This window comes from Lynx canadensis, chromosome E2 (genome assembly GCF_007474595.2).
Source record: "Lynx canadensis isolate LIC74 chromosome E2, mLynCan4.pri.v2, whole genome shotgun sequence".
NCBI lineage: Eukaryota > Metazoa > Chordata > Mammalia > Carnivora > Felidae > Lynx > Lynx canadensis.
This window is the reverse complement of record NC_044317.1, coordinates 18,365,727-18,378,198: the sequence shown is the minus strand read 5'-3', so window position 1 is coordinate 18,378,198 and position 12,472 is coordinate 18,365,727. Positions and strand designations below refer to the sequence as shown.

Genomic DNA, 12,472 nt, shown 5'->3' with positions numbered 1-12,472 from the left:
GCACAGAGCCCAACGCTGGGCCCAAGCTCATGAACCAAGAGATCATGACCTGAACCAAAATCAAGAGTAGGTAGGATGCTTAACAGACTGAGCCACACACGCGCCCCAGAAGATATTTCTTTGTTTGGATTTCTGACTCTTGTTTTCCCTTTCTGCAGGCAGTATCAGAGGAGGAATGATTGAACACAGCCTGTCACTGTGCTACCACAACAAACTCATCTTAGCCCCTATGGTTCGGGTAGGCACTCTCCCAATGCGGCTGCTGGCCCTGGACTATGGAGCAGATATTGTGTACTGTGAGGTAAGGGGCTCCTGATTTTCCTGGAGGGCTTTTTTTTTTTTTTTCTTTTTTTTTTTTCCTCACCAGTGCAGCCTCCTTCTCTGTAGGTGGGAGTAATCAGGAGTTGGTGGGAGGCAGAATGGGCACTCACATCACAGGTGCTTGCTGAAGGCAGTGGGAGATAAACATGTATGACACTTAGGAGTTCTCTAAGCCCTGTTGAGGGCCAGGAGCCTGGGCAGCAAGGAGGCATTGTGGAATGCTTGGGCCAGGTGGATAGATGAGTGTTGTGTCAGGTCACAGCCCTGGCCCCTGTAGGAATTAATATACATTCAGTGCATGAATGAATGAACTCAAGGTTAGGAAGAGAAGGAAGCTGTATGGGGTTGGTTTTGGGAGCTGTAGGGTTTTCTGGTGGCAGTAACTGGTAGGTTGTGTATGTCCTGGCTGCTCTGGAGAATAGTATGACTTCAGACCAAGGTTTAAAAAGTATTTTCTAGGGGCGCCTGGGTGGCTCAGTCAGTTAAGTGTCTGACTCCTATTTTTGGAGTCAGGTCAAAATCTCCCAGTTTGTGGGTTTGAGTCTCACATCAGGCTCCGTGCTGAGCCTGCTTGGGATTCTCTGTCTCTCCCCCTCTCTCTCTTTCTCTTCCCCTCTCTCTGCCCCTCCCCCACTTATGTGCACTCTCTCTCTCTTTCTCTCTCTCCCAAAATACGTACATTTAAAAAAATAAATAAAAAGCATTTTCTAGGAAAAACAGCATTGTAGGAGTAGCTGATATTGGATAGTGTGGAGGTGTGAGCAGTGTTTCTCAGCTGGATATCTAACAGAATTATCTGGAGAGCTTCCCTCCAGGCCCCAGTCCTGATATGTCCCCCTAGTATGTGTGAGAAGTTGAAGAAGAAGCTGCTCAAATGCTTCTGATATTTTTGTCACCCTGGTGGTGGGATGGGGACTGTGGCTACAAAAGGGCAACACAAGGAATCCCAGTGGGGATGGAGCTGTTCTGTGTCTTAACTGTATCAATGTCAGTATGCTGGTTGTGACATTATACTGTACTTTTGTAAGATATTACCATTGGGGAAGTTGGGCAAACAGTACATAGGAGCTCACACTCTTACAACTGCATGTGAGCCTCTAATTATCTCAAAATAAAAACAATTTTTCATTGAAAAGAAAGCCACTGGTATAGAGAGAAGGAAGGGCTTAAGAGGGGATTTGGAAAGAGTACACCCTAATGTATTGGATGTTGTGTGTGGGTGGGACGGGCTAGTAATTTATGATAGAAAAGTAAGAGCGGGGAGCCTGGCTGGCTCAGTCAGTACAGCATATAACTCTTGATCTTAGGGTTGTGAGTTCGAGCCCCATGTTGGGCATGGAACCTACTTAAAATTTAAAAAAAAGAAAAGAAAGTAAAGTAAAAGAGTGAGAGAAATAGGCAAATTAAGAAGAATGTGTGTCAGGGAAGGCAAAAGTCAAGTTTGTCAGGTGTGACAGATGATGCATAGAAGTCCAATTGCAAAAAGACCAAAAATGTGTTTGATTTGAAAATCCAAAGTGCACCGAGATACATCTGACAGGGCAATGGATTGTGGAGTGAGCAGCAAATGGGGAAGTAGAAGCAGAGCTGCTCACTACCCCTTAGGAATTCAGGAGGTGAGGGGAGGAAAAGAGTACATGTAGGTAGTGGAGGCAAAGGAAGCTGGATGAAGGGAATTGGGTATTTTTTGTTTTTTGTTTCTTTTTGAGAGAGCGCGAGCTAGCATGCAAGTGGGGGAGGGGCAGAGGGAGAGAGAAAATCTTTTTTTTTTTTAAATGTTTATTTTTGAGAGAGAGAGAGAGAGATTGAGAATGAATGGGGGGAGGGACAGTGAGAGAGGGAGACACAGATTCTGAAGCAGGCTCCAGGCTCTGAGCTGTCAGCACAGAGCCCGACACGGGGCTTGAACTCACAGACCACAAGATCATGACCTGAGCCAAAGTCGGATGCTTAACCAACTGAGCCACCCAGGTGCACCCCCTGCCCTGTTTTTTTTTGGGGGGGGGAGAGAGAAAATCTTAAGCAGGCTCCATGCCCAGTGTGGGACCCCACGTCAAGCCCCACATGGGGCTTGATTATGACCTGAGCCCAAATCAAGAATGGGACGCTTAACTCCTGATCCGCCCAGGCACCCCTGAAGGGAATTGTGTTTAGGTGACTTGCATGTTTGCAACATAAGAGGAAGCACTTAGCAGTGAGGAGGGACCTGAAGATTCGGCAGATCAGTGGGGAATAGGTAGGGCCTGGTCTTGGAGGGATAGATTCTAGATGAGGTGGTGGGGCTTAGCTCCAAGATAGGGCAAGGAGAAGAGTGGTAGGACCGTAGAAGGCAGGAAAGCCAAGGGTTTTTTCCTGAGAGACTTGTTTTATAAGATGTGGGAAGCCAGTCCCACATCTTGGCAGTGAGGGTGGCGGGAGCGGGGTGGGGACTGAGGAAAGAAAGTGAGGGCATTTTGGTCTTGTTCCTGTGGAGAATGGTCTGGGTGTTTGCCTAGCAGCTAGGTGTGTATAGTCATACTGATTTTTAACTTTATGGGAAGGAGATCTGCAAAGCTTGGCAGGGGGATGCCCATGGCTGGGGATTGGCATGCCAGTGTCTATAGCACAGCAGGGGCAGAGCCATCTAGGGTGCTAGCAAGGTGAAATGGGAGGGAGGGAGTATGTGTTGTCCAAATGTGGGAGTCAGAAAAGGAGGTTCCCGTGTTCAGGATCACAGGGTTAGGACCCGACTTCTAAGTAGTTTGTTGAAATAAAGGCAAGGAGGTCCAAGAAATGAGAGCTGGGCATCCATAAGCCTTCCAGGCTGCCAGAATGTGCTGAGGGCAGGCTGCTAGAATGTGCCTAGGGCAGGGAGGAACCTGTGTCCAGGGGCCAGTCCCAGGGAAATGTGGTAGTGCACTGAGCATTATTAATCTTGTCACTCATCCTTTGAGCCCACACTCAGGCCCCCAAGTGGTCAGCCATGGGTTAGCTATAGCCTGTCCTGGCCTGCACCCTCCTGCCCTCCAGAAAAACCTCTTGGATTTAGAAAGGGATTGGGAGGAAGGAAAGACTGTGAGGACTCATGGACTGTGAGGGATTGTGAGGACTCGTGGTCTCAGAGCCTGAGGAACAGGTATCAAAAGACCAAATCCCAGAGAACTTAACTTGTTTTGTTGGTTGTGATGCCCCCTTGGCATGTTTCATAGACGCTTACTCTGGGAGAGTCAATATGGCTTATGAACAAACAGAGAGGCCTCTGGAAGAGGACATCTAGGCCTTCCATCCAGGCCTATACCCTATGGAGTGCAGAAGCAAGCTGGCCAGAGACCCTTGCTTGGCATGGGTAGGTGGCTAGGGACTAGGCTGAGTACTGGATGTGGCGTGGTGTGGCGTAGTATGGTGCCTGGTGCCCCCTGGTGGATCTGGCATTTCTCTGCAGGCTGTCTGTGCAGGCTGGCATTTCTCTGCAGGATGATCTTCCTGGGTTCACATGAGGTGGCCCATCTGTGGATTAGTTAAACCACCCCACCCACTTCACAGAACCAGAGTATAGGATCTAGGGCATACCAGGCATGCAGGCACCTCCTTAAAAGCCCTTCAGAGCCTTCAGCAGCTGGAGGTGAAGAAAGGATGAACTAGCTTAGCCAAAGTCAAGGGAGGAGTAGTCTGAATCCCTGCTAAGGTCTGCCACATTGATAGGGGTTTTCTAGGAGTTCCTCAAATGGCCTGTATCTATTCCTTTTTATAAAAACAAGGGGTCTCTAGTTGCCCAGACTGTGAGAGGACACCTACCTGTTAGATTTAAAACTTTTAATAAGCAAGATTAAGGGACGAGGCAGTGTTCTTAAGAGGCCCCGATGGCCAGAATGGGTACTTAAAAATTTTTTTTTATTGTGTTAAAAAAAACATAACATTAAATTTATCATCTTAACCATTTTTTTGAGTGTGCAGTTCAGTAGGGTTAAGTTGTGAAACAGATCTCTAGAACCTTTTCATCTTGCACAACTGAAACTCTATACCCATAAAACGAATCCCCCTTACCTCATCTCTCCAGCTCCTGGTAACCACTATTCTGTTTTCTGTTTCTATGAATTTGACTACTTTAGCTACCTCCTGTAAGTAGAAGCATGCGATTTTTGTCTTTTTGTGACTGGCTTACTTCACTTAGGCTAACTTCCTCAAGGTTCATCCATGTTGTAGGATGTGACAGGATTTCCTTCTATTTTTAGGCTGAATAATATCCCATTGTATGTATATGCCACATTTTGTTGATGGGCATTTGGATGCTTCCGCCTCTTGGTTATTTTGAATAGTGCTGCTGTGAACGTAGGTATGCAAATCTTTGAGATCTTGCTTTCAATTCTGGGATATATATAGCCAGAAGTGGGATTGCTAGATCAGGTGATAGTTCTATTTTTAATTTTTTGAGGAAACTCTGTACTGTTTTCCCTAGCAGTGGCACCATCTTGCAGTTCCACCAACAGTGCACAATTTCTGCCCATCCTTGCTAACATTTGTTCTTTTCTTTTTTTTAAATTTATTTTTACTTTTATATTTTTATTTTTTAAAGTTTATTTATTATTTTGGGAGAGAGAGAGAGAGAGAGCGTGCACAGGGGAGGGGTGAGAGAGAAGGAGAGAGAGAAGATCCCAAGCAGGCTCCACAATGTCAGCACAGAGCCTGATGGGGGGCTCGATCTCACAAATGGTGAGATCATGACATGAGCCGAAATCAAGAGTCAGATACTTAACCAACTGAGCTATCCCTTGGGCCCCTTTGGTCTGTTTTCTTTTCTTTTCTTTTTTTTCTTTTCTTTTCTTTTCTTTTCTTTTCTTTTCTTTTCTTTCTTCTTCTTCTTTTTTATTTTTATTTTTATTTTAAACAGTAGCCATCCTAATGGGTGAAAAGTGATAGTTCATTGTGGTGTTAATTTGTATTTCTCTGATGATGAGTGATGTGGAGTATGTTTTCATGTGCTTGTTGGTCATTGGTGTATCACCTTTGGAGAAATTTTTCTTTCTAAGTTTATTTGTTTTGATACAGAATGAGATAGAGAGAGAGAGAGAGAGAGAGAGAGAGAGAGAGAGAGATTGAGAATCTTAAGCAGGCTCCAGACCAGTAGTGCAGAGCCTGACGTGGGCTCGAACTCATAAATGGTGAGATCATGACCTGAGCCAAAACCAAGAGTCTGTTGCTTAATTGACTGAGCCACCCAGGAACCCATGGAGAAATTTTCATTCAAGTCCTCTGCCCAGAATAGATACTTTTTTAAAACTTAAAAAAGTATTCAGATTTATAGATAATTTGTTGTATGTCTATACTTCAATAAAAAATAAAAATTTTTTTAAATAAAATTTTTAGGGGCGCCTAGGTGGCACTGACAGTGTCAGGAGCCTGCTTGGGATTCTCTCTCTCCCCCTGTCTTTGCCCCTCCCCCACTTGCTTTCTCTCTCTCTCTCTCTCTCTCTCTCTCTCTCAAAGTAAATAAATAAACTTAAAAAAAAATAAAAAGGATTTAAAAAATAAAATTTTTAAAAAGGGAAAAAATTAGGGACTTCTGAGTGGCTCAGTCAATCGTCCAACTTCAGCTCAGGTCATGATCTCACGGTTTGTGGGTTTGAGCCCCATGTTGGGCTCTGTGCTGACAGCTCAGACCCTGGAGCCTGCTTCAGATTCTGTGTCTCCCTCTCTTTCTGCCCCTCCCTGACTCGCGCTTGTCTCTCTCTCTCTCAAAAATAGAAAATATTTTTTAAAAAAATTTAAAAAAAGGGAAAATTATAGGCAAGTTGCAGGAATAGACAGCATCATATACCTTTTGCCCAGATTGACCTATGGTCAACATTTTTGCTTGATTTGTTTTATAAATTGTGCTGTATCTAATGTATATATATTATATATAATGTATATATTTTTTCTAAAAATAAAGTCTTTTTTTCTGTACTGTTATGACATAGGCATCATCTTCAGCAAGTTTAACATTGATACAATACTTTTTTAAAATCTACCTTCCATGTTCTAATTTTGTCAGTTGACCCAACTTTGTTCCTCTAAGCATTTTTTAACATCTTTATTGAGATATGCTTGTATGCAGATATGTATATGTACAGAATTGTGCATTCATCACTACAATCAATTGTTGAACATTTTCATCACACCAAAAAGAAACCTTAACCAAAAAAAAGAAAGAAATCTCTTATCCGTTAGCAATCCCTCCCCAGTTTCCGTCTCTCCCAATCTCTGGAAACTATTCTACTTTCTGTCTCTATGGATTTGCCTGTTTTAAACATTTCATATAGATGGAATCATACCATATGTGGTCTTTTATGCCTGGTTTCTTTCCTGTAGCATAATGTTCTTAAGGTTCATCCATGTCATCGCATGTATCAGTGCTTCATTCCTTTTAGTGGCTGACTAATGATCGTATGTGTCCACCACAATTCGGTTATCCGTTTATCAATTGATTGACAGTTGGATTTTTTTTTAAGTTTATTATTTATTTTGAGAGAGAGATATAGAGTGAGAGCTCGTGTGCATGCATCTGACTAGGGGAGGTGTAGAAAGAGAGGGAGAGAGAGAGTCCCAAGCAGTCTCCACACCATCAGCACAGAGCCTGACTTTGGGCATGATCCCAGGAACCATGGGATCACAACCTGAGCCAAGATCAAGATGGACATCCAATTGACTGAGCCACCCAGGTGCCCCAAGAGACACACTGGTGATAAACTTTATGACCAGCTCAGACAGAAAGCAAGCCCAGTAGAATGGAGGAGATGAAGGTGCAGGGCATATTTTAGACACAGGAGCATAACATGTGACAGACAAAGAAGAATAAGCCCATACATGAATGATAGGGCATTTTATTTTATTTCATTTCATTTCATTTCATTTCATTTCATTTCATTTCATTTCATTTCATTTCATTTATTTTGAGAGAGAGAGTATGTGTGAACAGGGGTGGGGGCAAGAGAGAGAGAGAAAGAAATTTTCAAGCAGGTTCCCTGCTGTCAGCATGGAGCCTGACGTGGGGCTCAATCTCACTAACTGTGAGATCATGACCTGAGCCAAAATCAAGAGTCAGGTGCTTAACTGACTGAGCCTCTCAGATGCCCCTGATAAGGCATTTTATTTTATTTTATTTTATTTTATTTTATTTTATTTTATTTTATTTTTATTTTTCTAGTATGCTAACTTTTTTTTAATTTAATTTTTTATTTTTTTAAATTTACATCCAAATTAGTTAGCATATAGTGCAACAATGATTTCAGGAGTAGATTCCTTAGTGCCCCTTTCCCATTTAGCCCATCTCCCCTCCCACAACCCCTCCTGTAACCCTCAGTTTGTTCTCCATATTTGAGTCTCTTATGTTTGGCCCCCTCCCTGTTTTTATATTATTTTTGTTTCCCTTCCCTTATGTTCATCTGTTTTGTCTCTTAAAGTCCTCATGTGAGTGAAGTCATATGATTTTTGTCTTTCTCTGACTGACTGATTTCACTTAGCATAATACACTCCAGTTCCATCCACGTAGTTGCAAATGGCAAGATTTCATTCTTTTTGATTGTCGAGTAATACTCCATTGTATATATATATACACCACATCTTCTTTATTCATTCATCCATCGATGGACATTTGGGCTCTTTCCATACTTTGGCTATTGTGGATAGTGCTGTTATAAACATTGGGGTGCATGTGTCCCTTCGAAACAGCACTCCTGTATCCCTTGGATAAATGCCTAGTAGTGCAATTGCTGGGTTGTAGGGTAGTTCTATTTTTAGTTTTTTGAGGAACCTCCATACTGTTTTCCATTGTGGCTGCACCAGCTTGCATTCCCACCTGATAAGGCATTTTAAAAATAAATGTTGTGCTCAGGTACCTGGGTGGCTCAGTCAGTTAAGTGTCCAACTTCAGCTCAGGTCATGATCTTGCGGTTTGTGAGTTCAAGCCCCATGTCAGACTCTGTGCTGATAGCTCAGAGCCTGGAGCCTGCTTCGGATTCTGTGTCTCCTTCTCTCTCTACCCCTCCCAGGCTCATGCTCTGTCTCTTCTCTGTCTCTCAATAATAAATAAATGTTAAAAAAAATTTTTTTTTAAATTAAGTGTCGTGGGGCTTCTGGCTAGCTCAATTGGAAGAGCACTTGACTCCTGATCTCAGTGTTGTGAGTTCAAGCCCCATGTTGGGTGTGAAGCCTACTTTAAAAAAATTAAAATTGGGGCGCCTGGGTGGCTCGGTCGGTTAAGCGTCCGACTTTGGCTCAGGTCATGATCTCACGGTCCGTGAGTTCGAGCCCTGCGTCGGGCTCTGTGCTGACAGCTCAGAGCCTGGAGCCTGTTTCAGATTCTGTGTCTCCCTCTCTCTCTGCCCCTCCCCTGTTCATGCTCTGTCTCTCTCTGTCTCAAAAATAAATAAATGTTAAAAAAAAAATTAAAATTAAAATTAAATTAAATTAAATCAAATTAAATTAAATGTTCAGAACATTGGATAGCCATGTGAGGAAAAAGTGACTTATAAATGGCCTTAATTTTCAGATAAATTAAAAAGCTAAATTAGTTTTAAAAAGAAAAAACAATTAAAATTATATTCTTAACCATACGATAGAGATATATTTAGCAATGAGAAGGCACTGTTCATGGCAAAGTTAGGGTGGTCTCTTCTATAAAAATAGAATGTTATGTCTGATAGAAATTGAGGTTTGTGACGACATGGATGGAGCTAGAGAGTATTATACTAAGTGAAATAAGTCAGACAGAGAAAGAAAAATACTGTGTGATCTCACTGCGTGTAGACTCTAAAAAACAAAGCAAATAAACAAAAAGCAACAGAGAAAAGAGAAACAAACTCTTTTTTTTTTTTTTTTGGCGAAAGCAAATTTTATTTTTTTTTTATTTTTTATTTCTATATATATGAAATTTATTGACAAATTGGTTTCCATACAACACCCAGTGCTCATCCCAAAAGGTGCCCTCCTCAATACCCATCACCCACTCTCCCCTCCCTCCCACCCCCCATCAACCCTCAGTTTGTTCTCAGTTTTTAACAGTCTCTTATGCTTTGGCTCTCTCCCACTCTAACCTCTTTTTTTTTTTTTTTTCCTTCCCCTCCCCCATGGGTTCCTGTTAAGAGAAACAAACTCTTAAATACAGAGAACAAACTGGTAGTTGCCAGAGGAGAGGAGGTAGGGGAGATGTATGAAATAGGTGAAGGGGATTAAGAGGTACAGACTTCTTGTTATAAAGTTTCAGGGTTGAAAAGTATAGCATAGTTCCCTAAAAGGAAAAAACAAAAAGAAAAGTACAGCATAGGGAAGAGAGTTAATAATATTGTAATAACTTTGTGTAGTGACACATGCTAACTACACTTCTTGTAGTGAGCATTTCATAACATATAGAATTGTTGAATCACTATGTTATAGACCTGAAAGTAATATTATATGTCAGCTGAGGTGCCTGGCTGGTTGAGCAGGGAGAACATACAACTGGTGATCTCAGGGTTGTGAGTTCAAGCCCCATGTTGGGTGTAGAGATTACTAAAAAATAAAATCTTAAAAAAAAAAAAATGATGTCAACTATGTCAATTAAAAATAGAAAAAAAATGGGGTGTAGGTAAAAAAAAAATTGAGGAGTGGTAGTGATATAGGAAAAGTATTTGTGATAATAGAGACAGAAAAACTCAGTATCCAATTTGACAAAGAATAGACTTTTTCCTGCAACTTGTATAGATGTAAAAGACAGTTTTCTACAAAGATTCACAGATGATAAACTGTCCCACTTGGAAAAACAATGTTTGTTTTCACTAATTAAGGAAATACAGTGAAAAACAAAACAAAACTATGAGGTTCCATTTTATACCCATAGAACTAACTAAAATGAACAGTGGTGTTGAGGGTATGTGAGTAAGCGGACACACTTGTGGTTTTATTGGTGACAATTTAAATGAATTTCTCCACTTAAGCAGTTGAGAAAGGTTTTGTGTAAGATCTTGTGTAAGGTCTGTGTAAGGTCTTGAGGTTTCAGCAGATGTTAAGTGAGAACTTGCAATGTGCTGGATGTTGGTGATTTGAAGATGAATGAGACAGTACCCAGGCCCCAAAAACTCTTTAGGTATGGTGGGGCAACGGAAAAGAAAATAAGACATCTCAAGGACCATTTTGCCTTAACTCCTCCTCTTGGGGCTCAGGCTACCTGGCCTGGGTCCTCAAAGCCTACTCTTGTGTGGACACAGGATCCTCCTCGGGGGGTTCACAGTCTAATGGTAAAGATATGACAGGTGTATCTATAACTGGCATATGAAGAAGTAGTAAAGGTGGACTCGGCAGAGGGTGGTTTGGGAATCCTGGGGAGGACAAGTTATTGCTGGCAGGGCTGGGGCCCCAGCACGGGCCACCCTTGCTTTACCCAGCTCCTCTCCAGCCAAAGCCCAGCCTGGCTGCAGAGCTGCTGCTGCTGCTGCTTCTTTTTAATGTTTTATTTATTTTTGAGAGAGAGACAGAGAGAGACAGAGACAGAGAGAGAATACGAGTGGGGGAGGGGCAGAGAGAGAGAGATGGGCAGAGGATCCAAAGTGGGCTCCATGTTGACAGCAGAAAGCCCAATGCGGGGCTCAAACTCACAAACCGTAAGGTCATAACCTGAGCTAATGTCGGACACTCAACAGACTGAGCCACCCAGGCACCCTTGCAGAACTTCTTTTTATGAGTACAGGCCACTCAGTGCCGCCCACTTGTCCCCTTGCGTTTTTGCTTGCTCCTGCAACTGAGATCACTGGCTATAGGGGTCTGGTTGGGCTCTGTCCATCCCTTGAGACACCACATTGATTCTTGGGGCTTAAATGGCATCTGTTTATCCATAACTGTTTGGTAATGGTGATTTGTTTGGCCAGGCCTGGTGGACATTAGATACTTGTTGACCTGACTGCAACATGGAGTGGGGAGCCACAGAAACACCAACAGTGTGTACTAACCTTGATGATGAGTATGCTAGGGGGAGCCCCACGGATGCTGTAGGTGCACCTTAGCCCTACATGCTCCCCTGAGGGAGCAAAGGCTATTGTGCCTACCTGGCTAGAGTTGCTGAGGCTCATGGGTAGTCAGTATGGGGATGAGGACCAGGGGACAGAGTTCCTTCCTGTATTTTTCTGAACCCCCAGAACCCCTGGGCATAAGTTTCTGGGAAGTGTGACAGGTGCCTGGCTCTTGTGATTTATTTTACACATTTGTTGAAATGATCGCTGAACAAAGCAAAACAGTTGTCTCCTACCAAGAGGCAGAGAATCTCAATCCTTCAGGAGACATGAGCTTGTCATTCATTTTCATGATACTGATTTTGAAGAAACCTCTTTGTCCTTTCTTTCCTGAGTCTGTTTGAATATGTCCAGAGCTAAAGAGCTCACCCCTTTTGTTTCCACACAGTATGACCCATGTTGGACAGGAGTTTTAGACTCAAATCTTCTCCCTCTACTTTTATTCACTGGTCCTGCTTCTGTCATTTGGATATTTCCTGGGAGCCCTTCATTGTCTGCTGTTTGTATAAGGATGAGGTGCGAGGTTCTTTGAGGGGATCGACTGGAGCTGAGATTAGTAGGTGAGGAGAATGTCTAGGTGTCCATAATCTGGGCCATTGTCTTGTCTTTGGCTCCCTGAGTGGCTCACCCTTTCTAGGCTCCCAGCATCTCCAAGGGCCCTGGGAAGAGCAGCTGATTGAGGGTAGCTCACTCAGGCTCCTGCTTGCCATGTTTAGGTGAGGAGGTCAGCACTACATTTCCCCAAAGCCATAATTTGTTGTTAGTAGTAGGGTGACAGGCCAAGTGACCCCCATTAGGTTTGTGATGAAGGTCCCTCCCCTGTACCCATTACCTACATGACCAGCACTGACAAATGCCCTCTGATTCCTCTGCAGGAGCTGATTGATCTCAAGATGCTTCAGTGCAAGAGAGTTGTTAATGGTGAGTGCAGTTCTGGTCCCAGGATTGTGCATGTGCCTGGTCAGGGCCATGCAGCACTACCACTGCCCTTGCCTGCGGTGACGGTGTCCTTCCAGTGTGCTCCTTGTCTGGCTGTGTAATTTTGTGGATCATGTGCTCCCTTGAAAAGAGTCACTACTCTCCAGAGACTGTGACAAAGAGCCAGATGTGGAACAGGCTGAGATAACCTTCCATCACAGGCTTGCTGGCATAGA

General features: G+C 43.1%; 1 protein-coding gene across 3 annotated transcripts in view; it reads left to right on the top strand.

Annotated features, from left to right (window-relative positions):
• The window catches only part of DUS2 (dihydrouridine synthase 2), a 50,297-nt gene that overhangs the window by 12,882 nt on the left and 24,943 nt on the right, over positions 1 to 12,472 (top strand). For all 3 annotated transcript variants that reach the window (XM_030298883.2, XM_030298884.1, XM_030298885.1), the window contains exons 2-3: positions 159 to 301; positions 12,194 to 12,239. In XM_030298883.2, coding sequence (XP_030154743.1) covers positions 176 to 301; positions 12,194 to 12,239 — 172 coding nt within the window. In that variant the 5' untranslated portion in view covers positions 159 to 175. The remainder of the gene's footprint in view (positions 1 to 158; positions 302 to 12,193; positions 12,240 to 12,472) is intronic.